Source organism: Rhopalosiphum padi, chromosome 4, assembly GCF_020882245.1.
Source record: "Rhopalosiphum padi isolate XX-2018 chromosome 4, ASM2088224v1, whole genome shotgun sequence".
Lineage (NCBI taxonomy): Eukaryota > Metazoa > Arthropoda > Insecta > Hemiptera > Aphididae > Rhopalosiphum > Rhopalosiphum padi.
This window is the reverse complement of record NC_083600.1, coordinates 6,523,263-6,547,305: the sequence shown is the minus strand read 5'-3', so window position 1 is coordinate 6,547,305 and position 24,043 is coordinate 6,523,263. Positions and strand designations below refer to the sequence as shown.

The following is a 24,043-nucleotide window of genomic DNA, read 5'->3' as shown; positions in this document are numbered from 1 at the left end:
GTGTATACGCGCATTACACGAATATTTCACTATTCATGGTGGTTATTTTTCACGAATTTATTACGGTCGTGCATCGTTCTTTATGTATGCCTGTCGCTGCTGCGCTGCATATAATATATAGGTAGGTATATTCGCCGCACGCTAAGCTCATATTATTATTATTATTATTATTATAACGGTAGAGTGCTTCTACTTCAAGCGCCAGACTAATCGTGCGATGTTTAAAAACAAACGACAGCTAGTATATAATGCCAATGAAAAAATAACAATATTATAAGCAATCGGGAAAATCGTTCGAACTAATTCAGAACTTTTTAATGAGTTTTTTCCCCTTTAGTCGCGGGAAGACGCTAATAGGCGAAAATATATTGTTGTTTTTTTTCATTTTCGAGTTAAAGTTTAGCCGAGTTCCGTGAAATATTTTGGAACGAAATGAAAAAAAACAAAAGACTAACTCACAGTATATAATTTAATATAATGCGATTCGTTTATGCCGTTCTGTGCAGGTTTTGTGAGATAAAAAAATTAAAATATAACAGAGTGAGCAGTATAATGCACTATATATTTATATCTGTATAATAGTGATATTTTTTTTTATAGAAATCGAGTTTTATTTAAAAACAAATGACGGCGATAACGACCACAACCGTACGTCGCAGTATTCAACTGATGGACAATAATAATAATAACAACGACACGAAAAACGAGAGTCACGCTGAATACAACCGTATATTGTTGTTATATACGCGATCGAACTATATATTGGGTATTACTACAGTGGCATATCGTATGTCACTGTGTTTCTTTGCATGTGTACACACTACACAATACGATTATACGCATATACCCACACTAGACTCTTTGTACATGTATATTCAATATTATACCGATTAACCGCGGGGAGAGAGAAACGAGCTCGGAGAGAGAGAGATATAAAATAAGGTCAACTATTAACTGGACGGAATGAGAAAAGACTATCGGATCAAAGTTCACGACATGCAGCCGGAACGGGTAATATATATATAGGTATGCCAATATTGAACGTTACATATTATATCTGACCTATAACAAGTACACGCGCGCCGACGGATTTACACACTATATAGTACAGCTCATGTATAAAAATCGAACAAGACATGGAAAGGAATGAAAAAATGGACATGCCCCGTTATTCTTTCTGTTATGTTATGTATCTACCTCATCAACATAATATAATATGTTTTTTATTATGTAGAGATAATCAAATGAGGAAAATTGGATAAATATATACTGAGTGATCCGTATTTAACTACGTACAAGTAGAATTTTGAATTTTTTTAAAAAATATTTTTAAATTCTTAGTATAAGTTTTATTATATTATAATATATAATTTCATAATTGGAATCGAAATACTTGTAAAAAAGATTTATATTTATATTTGTCACATCAAATATTGATTAATAGATTTTTAGTGTATATAATATATTGTATGGCCATTAATTAGCCACGTAGGTACCCATTAAGTATTAAGATGAATGGAATAGAGGATCACAACTTTTGTGGAGTGCCCCACTACTAACCACTAACTATTTTAATCATACAACAACGATGATATTTAGTTTATTCGATATTTATGATGCATAAATATTTTTAAGATAAGATTCCGCTTCTGAGAGTGAAAAAAAAATGTATAGCCCAATGGCGTGGCCAATTACTCGTATATATATATGCTGAAAATCACTTTTAGCGACGTTATGACGCGTATTGTAAAAAATAAAATGATTATATCAATCATCACTATTATAATTTTTTTGATGTTTTATCGTCCAGAATGCATTAACCAAAATAACATTATCCAAATATTAACATTACATCGCAGTTACATATAATATTCTATAAGATTACAGATGAAAATATGATCGCAGTGATGGCGTCGCGCAAACTCCTCCCCGGAGACTTTAGTACGCCACTGATCAAACTCGAAATCGTGCAATAGCATTAGGCTAATATTATGCATTAGTTAATCACAATGATAATGTCATTACGATTTTTGTAATATCACAGAGCAGCACTCACTTGTTGGTCCGCGTAAAACGGCCGACGAGGCGTCCACGACGACGACGCTTGTCCGTCGGCGGTCTCGGGCCACGGCAGTTCTAGTAAAGTGACCGGTTGCGAAGCGTCGGCCCTCGGCCAGCAAGCGTACGCGCGGTTCCGCCACACGACTACATCGGTCAGCCGTGCCCGCGTCGGCGTGCCGTACAGTCTGTCGGTGTCCCAAGCCACGGCCGCGGCGGGCCACCACCAGCCGAGGGCCGCAGTAAATTCGATGACCAAGACGACCGCAGCCCTGTGCATGACGTAACCGCGAAAAGTAGTTATAATAATATTATTATACGCTAAGTTCGCGTAATACTGATAATACGTATACTGCACGTCCGAATGTGACGACGCGCTGTACGGTTATAACGACATATTATTATAATTCCGTCCGCTGTCACATTATAACGTCGTCATCGTCGTCGTCATTAAATTATAATATTATTTTTGTTATTATTATGATTTTAGTGCGACTATACCGTGGTAAATATACAGCGGATCGCGAACGACGGGAGGGGATGAATAATGTACATATATACGCGCCGCAGTGCCCGACCGAGGAAATTAATACTTTGGTTATAAAGACTGACTAAATATATTCTAATATACGACGAGTGCTATGTACGACTATATACCATGTCTCGCCGCCGCCAATTAATAACGACCCCCGACGATTTAGATAACGACATTGCCGCCATCGCCCTTAACTTTGTCGAGAAGGGGATGACGTGAACGGCGAACGAATAGTTGAGGGGGGCGCGGTCGATATGTATGTATATAAACGTATGCGTATAGAACTTATATAGCTCCTCCACCTATATACAGACATTTACAAACATATATATGCACCTGCTACCCACACCCATTCACAACTTTTCGAACGATAAACGGATATTCGTCTTGTGCAACTCATCCCCACCCCGCCGTAAGCCCATGTACACGGTGCTGGCCGCTAGTGTCTTATTAATACTATAATACATATATAATATATATATGCAGTGGAACCTCGATAACTCGAATCGGTTGGGGGCGAAAATAAAATTCGAGTTATCGAGGTTCCACTGTAAACAGATAGATAGATAGATAAGTTGCTAATGCGTGTATGTGCATATTTTTTTATACACGCCGCACTGAATGTCTTTCACCGAGAGTGTGTTTGTATTCCCGCAAACTTATTGCATTACTTCATTGTTTTTTTATTTTTTATTTTATAATTATTACTTACATATAGTGTTAACGACGGTCACTATTTTTCTTGACTTCCCTTCCTCGGACTAACATTATATCGTTTCCTCGTTATTTAATTATTTTGAGAGACGGCCAATTTGTAAACCAGATTTTACTAAAAGAAAAAATTTAAAGTTGTATTATTAATTCCATTTAATAATTTACCGATTCATGAATTTTCGAATTTTTTTAGTCAATTTTCGTATATATACCTACGCTATAGTATACAGCATATATACACTTATATATATATACATAGCTCTAGTTATCCTGTACCTACACGCAGTCATAACTTTTCACCGGATTGTTTATAGCTATAGCACAGAAAATTCATATCTCTACATGAATATTTAATGGCAATAAATAATTTGACTTTTACATTTTTACTTTACAGTAATATATATATATATATATATATATATAGAGAGAGAGAGAGAGAGAGACAAAGAAAGTCTTGGAACCAGTCTATCCATAAGTTTCGGATCATGCGAAAAAAAAGTACAGTATAGTAGATTACATAAATTTGTCTATAAAGCTGTAGGCACACCCTGTATACACACGCACACGCGTATATGTATGATATGTTCGTGGCGGATAAATAAAAGCACGAGCGGGTGTGGACCGCGATTGCTCCAAAGACGGGACGGCACACCATATAGGTACCTATATGGCTATACATATATATAACCTTGTGCTGTTGTTTTTGGGAAATCCTTCGGGATATAATGGGCTACGATATATACATATACGGTGGTATCGAGCTGGTAACGTACAATATAATAGACGCGAGAAACGCTCGCGACCGGCGACCGCGGATGAACGTCGGCAAATTTATCGTCGGCCTGTGCCCGAGAGTTCCGCCGCCAAAGTCCTGTATATATAATAATGTGAAACGGCGTATAATATAACAGTGGGTCGTCGTCGTTTTCGTAAGCCTTTCTCGCATATATATAAGGTATACATTTCAGCGGGACAAAACTTTTCGTTTCTTTTCGGCTTTTATATTTATACGTAAATGCACGCCTGGAAAATCACGTACGACTCCCAGACTATAATAATATAATAGATTTTTAAACAACGTTCGCCAAACTTAAATCGAAAATAAATTATTACGTGCCGTTTGAAAAGCCCGAAAACTCGGGCCCTATTATTTTCCAATAACTATCTGTCTGTTGGCGACGAAAACAATTCTGTCACAAATAAAAATTCTCAATCACAAGTTAATTTACATTTTATTCGCTTATTTTTATATTTTGAGCGGAGCAAAGAATGTATTGATTTTACTATGATGTTTGTTTTATTTGTTGTTGTCTGAAGAAACTTTTTCTAGTTGAAAAATGCTTAGATTTTCAACTTTGGGGGTGATTTTTGGTAGCAAAAATAGATAAAGATATATTTGGCACTTTGAAAGGTCGGAAGTAAAGCGTAAAAAATTCCTAATATATTTCAAAATAATTGGGTAAAACAAAAAAATAATGGAAAACAGGAATACGCTTAGTTATATCATACATTAACACAATAAATCCTAAATATATGAGGCATATAAAATTATCGCTATTCCTGAAAATAATATAGACGATCAGTAATTCATATAGTTTGTGTGCCGTTTATTTATTTCGATTTCACAATTTATATTATCTCACCCGTACACGTTGGTCTGAAACTTTAAGATATCATTTTTAAATTGAAAACGAATTGTAAATTTCATTATTAATTTAAAAAGTATGTTATTTTTAACCAACCTAAAATGGAAATATAATCATTAAAATAATTATCAATGGACAATAATATAATAATTGGGTATTTACATTTTTATATATATATATATATGTGTGTGTGTCACAAAACTCATAACTATAAGGGATTATACCTATCATTGCTGAAATTTGATTAAGTAGCTAAAGATTATGTTGTACAGTGACACAGTGTAGGTGTACCCACGGCCCACAACTTATAAAAATCAAAATTATCTTTATGGTATAAATAACAAAATATTTTATAGTATATGCTAAAATCATTAAATATGTGAAAATATGCAAAACATAATTTTGTATATATATAGTATGCATAATAAAGTTATATCATTATATTTTTATTTATAAATCGATGCCCAAACCCTGGGCATCCATATTAATTTTATATAGTGTTAAAAGTGTATACAATTGTAACAAATTAAACTGGGTGTTCTCATAAGACAGATTTCGATATAAATACATTTCTTATAAGTTATTATTACTAAGTATAAGAAATTATAGAATCAATAATTAATTAATGTATTCACTAATAGGCAATACTAGTAGAGATTTTGAACATAGTTTTTGGTTGTATAAACATATTACCTAAGATGGTATTTCTGGCATGATTACGCAATTCAGTAACGGTCAAATGATTTTGTTATGAGGGGAGGGATGTGGCTGATTTTTTAACATGCACTATTTATCTATCATTAAAAAGATAATTTATGGTTATGCCTAATATCAATATTTTAAATTATAATGAATACAGTTAATTATTTATATTTTGGAGAAAAAAAAAATTAGAACAAAATTTATAAATATTGAAAAATAGGCCCCCCTCATCGCCACCCCCTCCGGGTTATACCACTACCGCTACGTATTACCTATAGTAGATGTCTGACAATCAAAGATAATTAAAGATAATCGAAGACTTCACAACTAAAAAGCTCACCCAGATTAATTATAACACTAGAGAAATGTTGCGTACCTATAGTATAATATTAATTAGCTCTAAACAAGTCTAAGACTAATCCAAGTAGGTTGAATTTTATTTTTGTAACTGGCCCAACAAAATCTTGTCAGTAATAATATATAGATACTAGATACGAGTGATGCAATCAACTGTAGAAAGGTGAAAGATCATTAAAAGTTTAATAACGTCGTTGCGCTAGAAAAATTTGGTTACTAATACAAGTATGGCGTATGGGCGTAATGTGTTATGTGATAAAGATAAACATGATAACATTATATCGATGACTGGCAAATATTGTTAATTCTGATGATAAAATTTATCAATAAGTACTATTATTGTTCCCATGATGCTATAAACAATAATATTTTATATGTTATTTATATATTATTATAATACGGATTAGTTAAAAATTGGCCGCTCGCTGGTGGTATCACAACGCACACGGAACTTTTGTGCACACCGCAACTTTCCCCGCGCGACTTTAGTATTTATTATGAAATAAAAGTGCCGGCAAAACGTTAGTTATTGTATACGGTTGATAACCGATTTGACTCTTTGGGGATACGCAAGGAATGTTTTTATGTGGTACATTTATATGTTATAATAATTTACCGTATACATAAATGTCAGGCACCCATTGAAAATTATTATACAACTACAACGACGAAAAAACAGGAATCAAAAAATTACTCCAATAGTGAGTGTGGCTTATATAATATATATATATATATAGTGCAAGCAATATAGGCTGTTCAAAAAGAATTGAACAAAATTTCATCGTTGAACCTTTATATGAATATATATTATATACTTGTATTGGTGTATGTATGTGAGTGTTTGCTCAAAACTATTTGTATATATAACATCTAAGAAAATCGGATTTCGAGAAAAAGCTGTTTATTTGATTTTTTGATATATTTTTTTTTTCAAAGAATTCGGGTGAAAACGAATTTCTTGTAGAAGCACATTATACATTTATACCTTAAACACGCAGTGAAAAAACACTAGTTATAAAACATATAATATATTAAATATATTTTCTCAAATACAAAATCTTAAAAACTCAGTTGAATTTAAAAAAAATATATATATATATATATATATTATAAGCTCTTTGACGTGTTCGCTTTTACTTTTATTTCTTTTATCAGAGATTTTTTTAAAAACATTATACACAAGGTGGTATAATTTATGTGTAAAAAAAACATATATTATATTTGTGCTTTTCAGTGTTTGCGCCAATTCCCAACTCTCCAACTTAAACTTTAAACGTTCACAGTTAAATAACTATAAAATCAATATTTAAGTATACGGCACATTACTTTAAACATTTATTTGAAAAAAATCGAGTGAATATTTAGTACCTATAAGTACCTAACTATAGTTATAAATCTATAGTCTACATAATATATTATATTTACAAGCAGACATTTCTAATAATTTCAATAAATTATATTGAATACTAAAAAAAAAATTAAATAAAATAAGCATTAAAAATATTAACTATACACAAGTATACTTATAGATTATTATTAATACATTACAATCTTATTTTAGTGTAACAAATCAACTTATCAAATACTATTATATTATATGACACTTCCCTCAGAAATCATATGTTATGAAAAAATAATAAAAATATTCCAAGAACACATTGAATAGTCTTGAAGATAATTTTATGTGATACTGTGGAGAGGGGTGGGTAAAGTATGCAGTGTGCTCCGCTCGTGGATTCTTGCACCCACCCAACAAATTTAATTGGTAACAAAGAAAATTATTGTAATATCAAAAAAAAAAACATTGTTGGTATATTGGTCAATAGTATAACTATATGATAATAATTATAAATAATATATTTGCCAAATACCAATTCGAATTTACATATTATTGAGTAAAAAAAGATGTAAACTTTATAATGGTTCAATTACTAATTCATTTTTAAATTACGTATTAAAATGAGAAAGTTTCATTGTATTTGATTAGTTTGACATAAATGTATGCGACAATAACACATTCGCGGAAGTTATAAATTCAAATATAATTGAAAATTTAATAAAAGAACAAAAAAACTACCGTATTGATTTATCTATCACTAAGTTTATTTTTATTATATAATGTAAATACATGAAATAAATAAATATATTTATTTTTTAACTTAAATTAACGCAAACATTGAAAAAAATTATTGATAAAAATCTATGGAATATGACACACGAAAAAGAGAATTCTAATAACCAGGAGTATTGGATCATTAACTAAAAACTAACCACAATTTAAAATATAATCAAAACCGATCTAATACCTATAGATTGTCAATTATACTGTATAGTAATGAAACAGACAGCAATAATATATTGGTACATAATTATACCTATGCCTTATATAGTCATACACTCATACATCAGATTGTGCGTACAATTCTATAATGAGTTTGAAAATCTCAAGTGTGGGAGAATGTTAATCTAATCAATTATTACAACAATAAAATAATATAAACATCATAAACCCAACACCTAGTCCATTTAATCTATCTTAACTATTACATTATTATATACGGTCGTAATAATTATATAAAAATAAACCACCTTGTATCCGTGTATCACGAGGACATATAATATATGTACCTACTTAGTACTTTCCTCGGTGAAGACGGCCAGGGACAACGAGTTTTTGAATCCCACGAGCATAAACTATTGTATACTCCGACAGGATTTCACGAATAATTTGTTACGATTATTTCCGGATCAAGACCTATACTATAATAGTATATTATATACCAAGCATGTTCTTCCTCATTATTTCCTTTTATAATTAATTAATAAAAATTCTGATTATTATTTTAAAGAATATTTAAGTAGGTAGATACCATATTTCAAAATACTTAGAATTTTTATATAATTTAAGAAGTGTCCAGTGGTGATACAAACTTCTTTTTTCAAATTATAATTGGCCCTTTTCTGTAAATTTTTAAGTAGACGACTTTCATAAAAAGTTTATGTAATATCTAAATTAAAATAAAAATAAGTTATTAGACATAGTGTTAAAAGTAAAATTACTTATAAATAATTTTTAATGTTATAAGTTATAGCTGTTATAAGATGTAATATTATATGAATGACCAATTTTTTTCGAAAACATAAAAAGTCATTGAATTTGCTCGATGTTTATAAATCGAGATTTCCTAAATTCAATAGGTACGAAAATGTACATTTTTATAAAAAAAAACATAAATAATCAAATCCAATAGGATTCTTTTGTACGTTTACTTTTATTCAAGGTTCTGACCATTTTATAAAACTACGAGATAGAAAAAACATTAATGATAAATAAATATAAAAAGTATATTAAATATAATATATATAGATACCTAAATAAAAGGTACGTTCTAAATCGAAATTCTTTGAATGTGCGTTTTCATGCTGTAGCCTGTAGATCTTAAGGATAAGACGTTGGTACTATTATATTATATTGATTTTTTGGATGGAAAATTCCATTAACCATTGGTGTTTGACTTTTTATAAGCGTCCATCATGCGGATACTAGTTTAAACTCAGAATGAGTCCCTATACGTTGATTTGTTGTGGACAATCAGAAAGCAAAGAAGAAGAATGAATAATATTTCAGGTAGGTGCGCCTGTGCATTGCAGCAGTGTCGAGTATACCACCACACAACGACACAACACTAAAAGTGATAAAAAAAAAAAATAATAATAATAATAATAATAAATAAATATATAATAATGATAAAATGTTTGAAATGAAAAAAGACCATTTTGTGAGTACGATGAATGGAAATATCCCGAAAATTCCTCGAAGTGAAATTCTTTCCGGAACTGTAAAATAATAATAATAATAATGGTAAAAAAGAAGAATATATATAGCAAGCAACTAGGGCAAGGGGAAAACTGTTCGCTATATTTTTGTAGTATATATGGCGTATATTATGTACATATACATACAACAACAGCAGCTGGTAAATGCGGCCATTAGTTTGGGTGAGTAGAATTTTATTTATAATTAAAGTTTATAACACAACATATTTTATGCCGTTGATTTATATATATATATATAAACACGTTTAACCACCGAGAAGATGGAATATTGTTTCAGCGTTGCTTTTTTGCGCTAAATATAATAATATTATACACTATATTGTCATAACTCCTAACAGAATAAGTGTGGTAAAGAAAAAAATTGCACGCGCTAATAAAACAGATAAAAATTGGATTGTGTTATTATGTAAAATGTACATATATCAGTCGGTAATTATTACGATTTTATTACACTTCCATTATACGTAAACATAATTTTACACATCACTATTCACTACACACATATATATATATATATATTATATATTATATATAATACGTATAATCGAAATGATTATATAGCTATATATTGTATAGGTACCGCAATTAAATATTTTATATATAGGTAAATATTATGTATATATATATATATACATAAAGAACCCCGTACATTATTATATATATTATACTCGTCAGCGACCACTTCGTCGTCGTCTCGTTGTCATTGTCGACATAGTTGCTGAAAACTGGCACAAGTTTTAGATTATTCCTTTTCTTTATCTTTTTTTTACAACGCTGCAAGTGCACTCGAAAACTAAAAAATAAAATTTAAAAAGGTCATTTATCTTTACTTCGACCGACTGCCGTAACCACGCAATACGTTCCTTTAACCGTCCTAACTCCGCGAACTACTTAATGTATTCAATGCTCATTTTTTTTTTATTATTCACTATTATTATTATTATTATTTTCCTCGAAAGGAAACCGGAAATCTGGCAAATGTCTGCGTAGCTAGCTGTTTCACTACTGCATACTTATATATTATATATGTATATATTATATTGTACGTGTAGTAATTCTGTTGCTGTTACTATTACAACTACACTCTTCCGCGAGACCAGACGGGTACGTATATTCAAATCAAGAATAATAAAAACTAAAAAACTAAAAAGCTAAGAGAGCTAAAAGAATAATAATAGTACACGTCGTATATGATACGACTTGTATGATTCATATGATATATAGGTGTATAGTTTGAAAAAATTGACATGTACAAAAAATTAACTCATTAACACCGAAAATAAATCAATAGAATTATATAAAATGCCAGGAACGCAACAACCCAAACCGCATAATGTTCTACAGGAATTTAAATACCCGACATTTTGCTGATACGGTCGTATCAACCACCTTTATACTAGGAGTATAAAAAATTATAAACATTTATACAGATAAACTAAATAACACTTGGTTTGGATTTTAAAGTGAATTTATTTGCCCCACTCTTAAAATAAAATACGTCCAATCTTGCATACTACAAGATTTGAAGACAAAAACAAATGTATAAAACAAATTACATTTTTAAAAAATACACATAACTTCGTAGAAAGAAATTATAAGGAAAGCATAATATAACAATATTATTTATCTTATAATTATTTTCATTATTACACGTACCTATATTTCAAAACATTTTTAGAAAAATGATATTTACATTTTTAACCTGATATTTTTATTTAAACGACAACAACAATTGTGTAGTATGAATGCGTTTTATCAAAAATGAAAAACGCACGTGTATGTGTCGACTGTCGTTTACAATAATATGACCTCTGGAAAGTAAAATAATAGATTTTATCAAAACCATTTGTAACAAATCTATAATAATATTATGGTTAACAACATTGTGCGTGGAATATAGAAAATTAATTATGTATATTGTGAAAAGATTATAGCTTTATAGTAGACATACTAACCACATACGATATGTTAAATATATTATATACGTAATATATTCTTTTTAAACACTTGCCTTTTTGTACTTTTGTTTTTTATCCAAAGTTGCTTCATCTCATTATTCCAGCTACCTCATTATAGCTTATTATTATCATATACGCAGTTCACGTGTTTAAATCATATATATGATGATCAAATATATTAATATACATCCGTATATATATATATTCATCAGTGTAACTAGGAAAAGGAATTTGCTAGGAACTTGATCAGTTACCTACACATTCAACAGGGGCGGCTCCAGAGATTTGGTTAGGGGGGGGGCCTTAGTTTTAATTTTTCTTATGATTATAGGTTTTTCATAATATACATAATATATAGATAGCACATACATACTTTCATATCTAATATCTACATACTTGTACGTGTATATGATAATCGGTGGTATAATATGTTTTCAGCTTATAATGTTTTTTTCAACAATATACAATTTTTTAGAAATATAGGCCTGGGGGGCGTGGCCCCTAGGGCCACCTCCCTGGAGCCGCCTCTAACATTCATGGAGTTACATTGTCTTTCGAAAATTTTGAAAAATTACTGAAAATTTAAATAGTATTTATTCGATCATATTACATTTCTATAGTATGTATTTACCACTTTATGTATGATGACATATTTTTATTAATTTTTATCATAGTGTATGTGGTTCTAGCCTGATAATTTATAAATCCTATAGTTACGCCCATATGTTTACATAATATATTATGTGCATTGTGTATAGTGTATAGTGTATACTATGAATTAACAATACTATTCTTGGAACAGTTGGAACAGTACAAAACGTTTTTCGTCGTGAATATCAAGGGTCGAGTATATTATGTAGTGCGCGGAATGCGTGCTTATAAGTCGTCAGGACAATTATAATTGTGTAATAATATTAAGATATATATGTATGTTGTAGTATACATTTTGTATTATTTCGACCGTGTGAATTCAAACATCCGCTACCACCCTGCAGAAGAATACTGGCAACAGATGAGCTCCTCTCAGAGCACATTATTATTATTATATTATTGTATTATTATTTATTGAAGCGACGTCGACCACTACTATAGTTACATACGGACTTGCGCCCTGTTGAACAGGTGTGTACTAAATAAATTTATATGTTGTACCTATGAGTATTATATAAATCGATCTACCTTGTTGTTTTTATATTGCAGAACTGCATGTCTGCATCATACACAACATTGTAATTGTAAATGTTGAAGAAAATTTTCACTTCGTCACTGAAGAGAATATACAGAACTTTATTGTGGTATGATAAACTTTTTGTAGGCAAAATTCGGGGATCCAGTTGATACATAGCTCATATTATTATTATTTATTACAATGCAATATTCATTACTATGACAAATAATTTCCACACATTTTGATCACTTAAACTTTAAGTCTTAAATTGTTATCGAAAAAAAGCTGATACCTATCGACAAATTTAATTATAAAATGGTATCTCTTTTTTGAATAGGTACCGACGAAAATACTAGGTACATTAATAATTTTGGTATGATGAGATTTGTCATATTTTTGTCGACATACTCGTATGGCTCCGAGCATCACTATAATCACATGAAATACAGAATCTGATATAATCTAGCATACAGAAAGTTTTTTTTTAAATATTAAATTCTTTGTGTTGTTTTATTATGTACTTAATAAAATACCGGTTAACACCACTTATGACTGCATATGAATAACTGCAATTGCAGCCTGGCGAAATAAAACAATTACATTAACAAATTCCTGAATTTGCGAAAAAAAACATAATTTTACTTCCCATTTTTTTTTACAAATTTACGACAGTCAATAGCAATAAATAATTATGCAATGTGGCCGATAGAAATAGGTACTGTATAAATAACACAAATTATTAAATGTAATAAATTACCTACCTCTGAGTGAGAATATGATGCTTATTTATTGTATTCATGCAGGGCCTGATTTAATCAATTTAGGGCCAAGTGCACAATTTTTTTTTGGGGCCCTCGAGTCAAAAAAAATTGAAATCAGAAAAATTCTACATAGAGAGGGGGGGAGAAAGTTAATAGTAAAAAAAATATTTTACTAAAAATACTGTACATTATTTCATGTACTATAAATACAATTTAGTTACTCAATATTTAATTACTTACGGGTCTAGTAAATTAAGGATAATGAAAAGACAATACTAATTAAATAACATAACAAAATTATACTATATTAAAATATTAAAAATAAATTTTATTATATAAATTTCTATTTTAATTAATTAATTTCAGTCATCCATAAAATTATAAAAATGGAAAATAACTTATTAATTTAACAATTTATTCTATATAATTAAAATTAAATAAAAAATTACCAATTTCTATTTACATTTTATCATAAAAGAGTTAAAATTAGTTATTAGGTATCAAATATTTCTGATGTTCAAATAATTTTCTATTATTATTATTTTAATATTTTGTGATGGTAACTTATTAGCACTTGGGTATGGAATGACAAAAATAACCGAAATTCAACTGACAATTTAATGATAAGAATATACTTAAGTCTGAACAGTGACAGTTGATATTACATTTTAGAAAATACATTTTTGTATAATTAATTTAAAAAAAATAATTTTCTACAACTTACAGAGCCCGGGGCCCCCAGAAATTGGAGGCCAAGTGCAAGTGCTCCACCTGCACTTGCATAAATCAGGGTCTGTATTCATTCAATGTATACAATTCAAAGATTTTTAAATTTTAACTCGGCAATTATCTTGATGATTTTATAGCATTATCAAAGTTAGTGTTTGTCTATTACTTAAAATTTTAAATTATTACGTTTTTACTATTTTAATTTAGCGGTATCTCAATACTGTCGCAAATATTTTCGATTATGATCATCATTAACACGTTTTATTGTTTCATTTAATTAAATACTAGTATACTATGATATACCATGACACTTTTAATATTATCGAATTTTAAAACAGTCTTTGCAAAATAGAGTTCTCTTGGTCGAACTACACATTATGTCATTACTCATAACTCAGTAGAAGTCGTATATTGTGTATTTGTATTTAGGTATATGGAAAAAAATAAAACCTAGGTAATAAATATACATTTCTGAAAGTATACTCGTAGATACATTTTATCAAGAGTAATTTTGACTACCTGTTAGTCATTAGTCATTACCGATAAACGTACTGGAATGCAATTAACTAATTAAGATTTTAAAATTATTAGTGAGTAACCTGGTAGCAATATTGTATATTATATAGTTAATTGAATAGCTTTGGGTTGGAATTCATGTATAGTCTGTTCATTGACAGAACGCGCCGATTCTGCGCGACCCCCTACATCACCATGCTATCAAAACTGGTTCGCTTGTGATTGGATATCATTGGCGAATGCCTAGAAAAACTGATTTTGGTCGGTCTGCGGCGCATTCTCTCGCTGGACAGAATATAGATACCTACAAACAGTCCAAACTTACTACTGCTTATCGCAATTTATATTTTAGGGATGCAACTCACGTGTAGCCTACATACCACATTATAATACTCGTAAAAATAGTTGTAAATCATAATACCTTAGAGTCTGCATATCATAAAGAATTTAATTTCAACAAAATGAACTATTTAATTAAAATATTCTATTGAAGAATAACGAATAAAAGTTTTAAAAAATGATACATAAATAAACCAAATTCTATGTCATTATAATAAGAAAAAAATCGTGTTCTTTCTATCCATCTTCTATAATCTACGCAGTAAGTCATGATTATGAAATTTGGAGTATAGTGGATAACGTCATCTCAAAGCCAATTTTTTAAACTTTGCATATCAAAATTCGTGGATACACACATGAATTTGTAATTTCACAAGAAACGAACATTATTTAGTTTTGTTTAAAGTTATCGTTGGTTACAGAAAATAAAATAGTTATTATAATTGATTATAATTTTAGATCTTTTTTGTCAAAACAACCTAAATAACTGTGTTAAAAATCTGTGCAGTTTACATTTAACGGAGTATAAGAAGGTGTAAATCCACGGGTATTTAATTTGTCACGCACAACACCGTGCATCTATAGTCCTAGCGGATCATCTCGTACTTATTTAATAACTGCGAAAGTTATTTGATTAACTAGTTTACTTTTAGTTTTCTTTTCTCGTTTAAAATAGGAATAAATAATACCTGTTATTGTTCTACAATGATTTTTCCAGTGTAAATTATTAATACATTTTCATAATTATATACGGTCAACATTTTATTTTATTATTTATACTTAATTGTTATATTTATGTAAGTAGAGGTACCTATAATTGATGTACCTACTGTCTACTGATGATAATCTGTTTTATATTATATTTATTAATAATACATTTTCGATAATTTAAAGAAAACAAACAGTGAGTGACATCCTCTTAATACACTATAGGTATTAGGTATAACACACAACATTATATAGATTACATAACAATAATGATAATGATATTCTATTATAATTTATAATATAGTATTAAATTATTGTTTATGTTTATTAAATTTGCGTATAGGCTCGAAAATTATTACGCTTTCACATAATCACAATACTGAATACAACCACGATTATTGGAAATATATACATAATACATTCGTAATCCGTTTACATTGCGACTTAATGTGCATAGTAGGTAGGTTAAATGCGTCCAGAGTTACAGACCCCGCGATTCTCACCCGTGAGATCACACTAATCTGTTCGAGTGTCTCAAGTGTCTGACATTCTGATAGTCGACAGACATTCATCGAAATAAGTAATAACGATAGCCGGTATTATAATAATATGATTATATATACATATATATTCCGTTCGCCGTTGTAATCGTTGACCGTTATACTATAATAATATGGGACAACCGTCGGACAGGCACACTCGCGGCAAAAATGCGTCCAATTTTTGGACGACGAATTGATGCAGAATTTTTTTCTTTTCAAGTATTTATTGAAACACGTGTTGGTCGCACCGCCATTAGTTGTTACAATATATTATTACTACTGTTGACGGGCGTTAAATAATTAAGTCGATTTCACGTAAATATAATACTTCATGGAGCCGCCGGGACGTATCGATCGAATGGGATTTTAATTATTTATTAAAAAAAAACCTACTGTGGCGGGGTTAATATGTTTTATTTATAGATGTATAATAAAATATATATACACATTATTACGATGGCGTTTAATAATTTATACCAGTATGTGTGTGTGTGTGTGTGTGAGCGAGTTCAATGATGGAAAGTCGATTTCGAATAATATACTCGTACCTATACCTATATACATATATTATAAATTTATATTATTGCATACCAACCCGGCTATATACAGTACATAGTATAACGATTATAGAGTGTATACTGTTTACTGTATACATTTAACCTATGTATACAACGAGTCTCAAAACACCTGGGACGGTAACACTATACATGAGAGCCGAGGAGTATATGGTAGGTTAACCCCCCTCAAACTAATTAGATTTAATTGGCTTTAATGCTCAAAACATAACATTTTTGTGATAATGGTTTTCAGTTTTGAAAACGTCCATTGAAAAATCCAGTATATCACGTCAGTATACAAAAACTACAAACGTTTTCACTGAAAACTGAAAGATAATAGTTTTAAATTCTATCATTTTAAAAATCAGAACTGAAAATACCGCGAAGTACCTTTTTAAGTAATTACTGGTTGAAACAATATTTATGGTGAGATCACAAATGATACTCGTTTCCGCCAAAAGTTAAAAAAATTCTATTTCTGTCTTTATCAAATAAAGTTTTCGACAAAAATAGTTTGAAAACACTACTATCTTCTAGATTAGGCTTATAAATTGTTTTAGGCAATGTATTATGTTATAGTTAAGCTCCTACGTACAATATTACTATACAATAAATTATAGTGAATCATTGATATACTCGTATTATTTGTTTGTTATTTTTAAAAATAATAATTTATGGGGTTGAATTTTATGTATATACTATGTAACTATAAATAAGGTAGGTACCGAATAATTACTACAATAATAAATATTAAATAACAATAGTATAATCATTAATTTATAATTAAACATTAATATCTGTACTAAATGTAAAAATATTTAAATGATAAATAATTGCCTAAAAAAATAAAATAGCTGATAAACGTATAAATGATAAGTGATTTCTTAAAAACAACAATTTAGATGAGAAATTACTTTAATATTTGTATAATTTGTGAGTAATGAGTATCATTGTATCAAGTAAGTAGCTATATACTAATACTAATGTAATACTAAATAATTAATATTTGCCGCCTTGTTTATACTTTATATGACGATTATGACGCATAGTTCACCAATAATTTTATTCTGGCGTTCTGTAATGTTTCATTTTTTAATTTAATTAATATTTATTATAGAAAAAACAATTTTTATTATTTTTATATAAATATATGAATATTGTTATATTTGTAGATAAATTATACACACATATATACATATTGTATCCAATCAATATTTAGTGGAATGCATTTTCACAAAAATAGGTACATTATGATGGAAATGACAATGAGAATCGAACGGTTTTCGTTTTTGACGAAAATAACTATGAAACTAATAAAGAAAAATAGATTCATAATATAATTTTTAGATGGTCATTTTGTAGAATTATATAATTAATTTTCTAATCAACTACTTATGTGTTACGTATAAAAATAGATATAAGTCTAGGGCTGGAATTTCGATGCACTTTGCATTGTTTTTCAAAGATTACTGTGCAATGCTCGTCTTGTCACAAATTTGTTTTATGTACATTTGAATGAGAATAAGAAAGTTAATTTTGCATTTTTTGGCATTTTTTAGTTTTTAGGTCATTTTCTTAATTTTTTAGGGCATTTTAGAGTTTTTGGAGCATTTTTTGAGTTTTGGAAACCAAGTGTATGAATTTGAAATTTTATTTTAAGATTTTAAGATTTTTACACCAACATGGTTTTTAAATAAATATAACAGATTATAAGTAGGTACTCATAATTTGTATTATATTATCGGACAAGGTTTGAGTAACTTCTACCCGCATCATTTCCTGTTAAATAATCTTAAATCGGTAAAATCGACGTCGGATGATTGCATTTATTTTAGGGCATTTTTCAGGGATTTTTAGGACATTATTTAGAGTTTTTAGGTCATAAAAGCATTTTTTTTAGGACATTTTTCGGGTTTTTTTAGGGCATTAAAATCCCAGCCCCTAAATATAACCATTGATTATAAATACTAGTATTTACTAGTATTATAAATACTTATCAATGATATAACAAACGGGATTTTTAATTTATTAACCTACAAAGATAATATTTAAGGTCTCCATCATGACTACTGTTGCAGACTTAAGGTGCGTATACGTGACTAACTACTTGTATAACTTTTTTACATTGTATTAAAAGTGTATTTATGATGGTACAATAAGAAAATGATCCAATTCATTTTTTTTTTTATCAGAAATAAACTATTTATTAATATATTTTACATTTTTTTTAAATCTTTAAATTCGTAATTTTCAGACAAAACCAATATTCGTTGAATAATTGTTGATTTTCAAAAAAAAAATGTATGTATAAGTAGGTAACACTTATTATTTAAAAAATAATTTTTATATTATTGCGTTCATATAATATAGCCAAAAAAGGAAATTATTAAACACATAAATACAATATATTAACACATTACACATAAACTTCATGGTTTATATTGTTTGCATATAGACATTTACTAAATTTAAGTTTATACGTATCAGTCTGATGAGAGAAATGTGCCAAACACGTTTTTATTTTAAGGAGTTTCAGCCATTTTTAAGGAAATGTGTTGGCTGCATATATCCTTATTGTTTTCCTCGTTATTTCAATATTTTCTTTTGTTTGTCAGAATTATTTTAAATTTATGCCACAATGCTTTGTTAAAATTATGATTAAAACCTAAAACTTATATCATAATATTTATAAATATAATACATATTATTGTACATAATATTATTCAATGTTATATTTTATCGTCGTTCTTGCTATATTTTATCAATTCGATTATGTCCCTCTATTTGAGTATGTTACGTATTCATTTGGAATAAGTATTATAATTATTCAAACAGCTATGAATGGTTTAAAAAAAATTAAATTAAAATTGTTCACAATAGTCACTTCTCACTAGTCACACTCGCAGTCCACACACCGTAACGAAACAATGACAACGATATTCGTTTTACATGTATCGAAAGAATAATATAATGCTAACCGATGTGCCCGCCTCGACGACGAGAATGTCTACCTGGCATGTGTGCGTGTGTCGGTGGCGGCGCATCAATGTGCGTGTATGTGTGTGTTACCACGTGTACGGGTGTTTAAAAAGTTATACGATATTAATTTCGAAGACCTCCCGTAGTGTAACAATATATTGGAGCTAGTCAGAAAGTAATATAGAATAAATAGGTACCTTATTTGGTATATCTTTCTCATTTATTTCATTTAATATATTTTTTAGTATTTTATTATGTTCCATACATATATAAATATAATTATTATACATTGAATATACTTGAGCAGCGACCTGCCACCACGACGCCGCGCTATCGTGTACTTATATGTAGGTAATACACTAATTATGGCGCAGACGCTCGCACTCATTCATGTTGCACCAGAAACACGCATTATTTTGTATTTTCTCGTGTTAACAACTATACATATATTATACCTACAGACTACCTACTGTACTACGCGACATCACTGAAATAAAAATATTAAAAACAATACATGTGCCATATATCGATTCGATTATACATAAATATAACCTTTATTGGTATAGGGATAGCCGAACAGGAATATCAAATTATATCGGCATTAAATGTTACAATTGTACCAAATAACTTCCCTATTATGCCGTTTCAGTGTGATTTTTGACACGCAAGAAGTTTATATTTTCAAAACACATTCCCATATTATATAAATATATAATATTACGACCGCCATCATGACATTGTGATGATCGGTATCGTCGTCGTCGCCAGTTGACATCGCACGCCGGATGATAAACGGCCAGAGAATAAATTACATTACAATACGCCTTATTGTAAGTAACACAATAAATGATAATAATAATATATTACACGTTTCCTGCGGCAAGTACCTATATACTTATAATTATATACGTCGCAGAAACAGGAAACGTCTAATTAAATCTGTATAATAATATTATACGACTCGGACGCAATTTATAGAAACGGCAAACGTCCGTATTATTGTCGAAATTGATTTACCTATACTAACAGCAGCGTGCGAATTCACGTGCATAATATGACACACCGACCTATATTTTCAGACCCATTCACGACTTAATAAGGGGGGAAAGGTCAGAGGTCCTCCCCGAGAGCTTTATTTTATTCTCATCTTATTCATAGGTAATATTTTGTCATCCCGCAATATTTACCCATGTATAATATTTATGCATAGTTTATTATACCGGATCGGCTTTTCGCCCACTAGAAATCGTTCTATATATACCTGGTATATTTTATAGGGTTTCCACTGCAGCTGCAGGTGCCGTATCGTTGGTTTTTACGATTGCATGTATCACACGTGCGCGGCACCACAACCGCAATCGTCTCGCGTTCCATACTCCGCAATAATAATAATAATAATAATACATAAATGCGATTTCGCGTAAAACCTATTTAAACCGTCTCTAACCGGCAAACAATACGGGGGGCAATATTATTATAATAATATGATATGTATATTATGCCGATAACCGATGAATAGATAATATTTCCAACAGCAATATTTTGAACGGATCCGGCCGTCATCGCCGCATGTGCATACCACCCCTACCCATATATATATATATATATTTAAGTACGCCGCAATGATTGTTATTATTCGTTTCGTCCGCTCGTGTGTATATGTTGTATCTGTAGAAATCGAGGTGTGTGTGTGTGTGTGGTGCTCGCGCTAGCAGCAGTGCGCACGCCGGCAAAAGAAAAATAATCGAACCGTATACACTATACGCGTAGGCTGTGGTGAAGGCGGTGGAGGCGTCGGCCGCGGCGGCTGTCTGCCGCCCGCAGTAGCCAGCCGGTATTGTGGCACAGGTACTGCAGAGAGGGTAGGCGCGGGTAGGTACCTAACGAAAGGTACCTTTCGGCGGGTAGGTCACACACACATAATATTATTTGTTATATGTATCACGATATACTTGTATTATATTATACGTATTTTATGGCGGGAAAAAAAAAATGACCAGCAAAGAATAAGAATAATGATAATATCCGAGGAAACAATACCCGCCGACGCTCTGCTGCAGCACATCTCGTCATCGGATCTCGCTCAAGGTCCGTCGCAAAACGTCCGTATACCTCGTCTATTTTATCCGTACACGCATGCGTACACATTTTAATAATATTATACACGCGCACAGAGTTATTGTGTTATTCGACACCGTGCGTCCTCGACCGTAAATCGTACATCCATAGATATCGAATATATTCTAACCTTATATATTATATTATATTATCACCTATAACGAGCGTAGGAAGGTAGCTGGCTGTTGGTGGGTACTTTATAGTTTATATACGGAGCGATCGATTTAAATAGTGATCCTGCGATTTTTAAAAATAAAAATTCACGAGTTTTAAGTTTTTATAACGCTAATAAATCTAATTATTTACTATTATTGTTTTTTTTTGTTTAACTTTTAAAGTTATTTTTTCTATTTTTTCTCTAATTGCATAGTCTAAAGCAGCTGAATACTTTATAAAAAAAATGTATTGCACACATATTAAACACCTTGTGACTATATTCAATAATATAAGCTTATTTAAATTATCGGCATCGGCTTATAGATGAGCGGAGTGAAACCGCGTAAAGAAATTAAAAGACCACTGTTATATTTTTTTTTTCAAAAATAAGTAGGTACAAAAACATACTTTTAAAATTAATATGTGTACTGTTAAATTCATCACTTATGTTATACATATGTATACAAATAATATTTAACAGCATGTTACCTGCATTGCAGATGTGTTCTCATCCGTCATGCACTGCAATTCGGAATTCGGAGAATCGCATACATTAACATCAGTGGTGAGGCGCCGTCTCGGTTTTCGGCGGGGGTGAGTATAAAGTGTTTTAAATATTGCCGACATTTATCACAAAAACCAATAGTTTCCAAAAATGTATAATGTAAGCCCACAATTCGGGGAAAATATGGTCCTCAAACGATACTTTGTCCGAACCGCCAACGACACGCAGAAAACGCGGTAGGTACTGCCGATGCCGGTAGAAAACACACGCATCTTGTTCTTGTTATCTCCTTGGACAAATATAATATTATACCACGGTATATTATAATATATTATAAATAAAAATTAGGAGGTACCTGTCTACCACAATTGTACTATTATTATAATAATAATTATACATTTTTCTGTCGATTGTCCCGAATACGGTGTAAGTGCGATAAGACGACGATGACGACGAAAAACGTGAGTGCATTTTTCGTTTGCGTGCGTTTTTTACTCGTGTAATAATAATTAAACTCGGGATAAACAAAACAAAACTGGTTATCGGCACCACACATACGCGCTCCATCCTTTTGGAAAAACTAATTTACTCGGACACAATGAGCGTGTGGTACCTACGAGACACGAGTTGGCGGCGACGGCCGGTTTCTTATCTATATATTATACGAGAAACGATTGTGTGTGATTTGTATACCTACACTATACGTACATATACAACAGTACAACCGTGTAATTACATCGAAATAATAATATCATTATTTTACGACTAATCATTGACGTGGCGGCGGCGGCGTCGACGTAGCTCTTTCAGTCACAGCAGAGATCACAATTATTATAATATCTTATACATTTTTATTTTAAATACTTACCTGAAAAGAAACGCTGTAAGTAATAAGTAGTTATTACTTATTCGTTAATTGTTAGGTATTTACGATGACTTTGTTTCTAAAACTCGTATAAAATATAATATTGTATTGATACGACACAAAGACTAACATTTTTTATTAATAACTATACATAACTCTTAAATTGTATAATTAATAGATTGGTAAGTAAGTTAAGCCTATAAGTATGAAATTAAATTATGCATCAAGTGATTTAGATAAAATCAAAAATCTGACAAACTTAAACATTTTTAAATTAATTGCGGGAGTAAAAT

At 30.3% G+C, this 24,043-nt stretch overlaps 1 protein-coding gene across 3 annotated transcripts in view; it reads right to left on the bottom strand.

Moving 5' to 3' along the window:
• LOC132929946 (uncharacterized) overlaps positions 1 to 23,887 on the bottom strand; it is a 52,732-nt gene extending 28,845 nt beyond the window's left edge. For 2 of the 3 annotated variants that reach the window (XM_060995592.1, XM_060995595.1), the window contains exon 1: positions 2,057 to 2,431. In XM_060995592.1, the coding sequence (XP_060851575.1) occupies positions 2,057 to 2,338 (282 nt within the window). In that variant the 5' untranslated portion in view covers positions 2,339 to 2,431. Of the gene's footprint in view, positions 1 to 2,056; positions 2,432 to 22,869; positions 23,175 to 23,240 lie in introns of those variants that run through there. The other variant, XM_060995594.1, reaches the window with a different exon arrangement.
• Between the last annotated feature and the right edge of the window lie 156 nt (positions 23,888 to 24,043).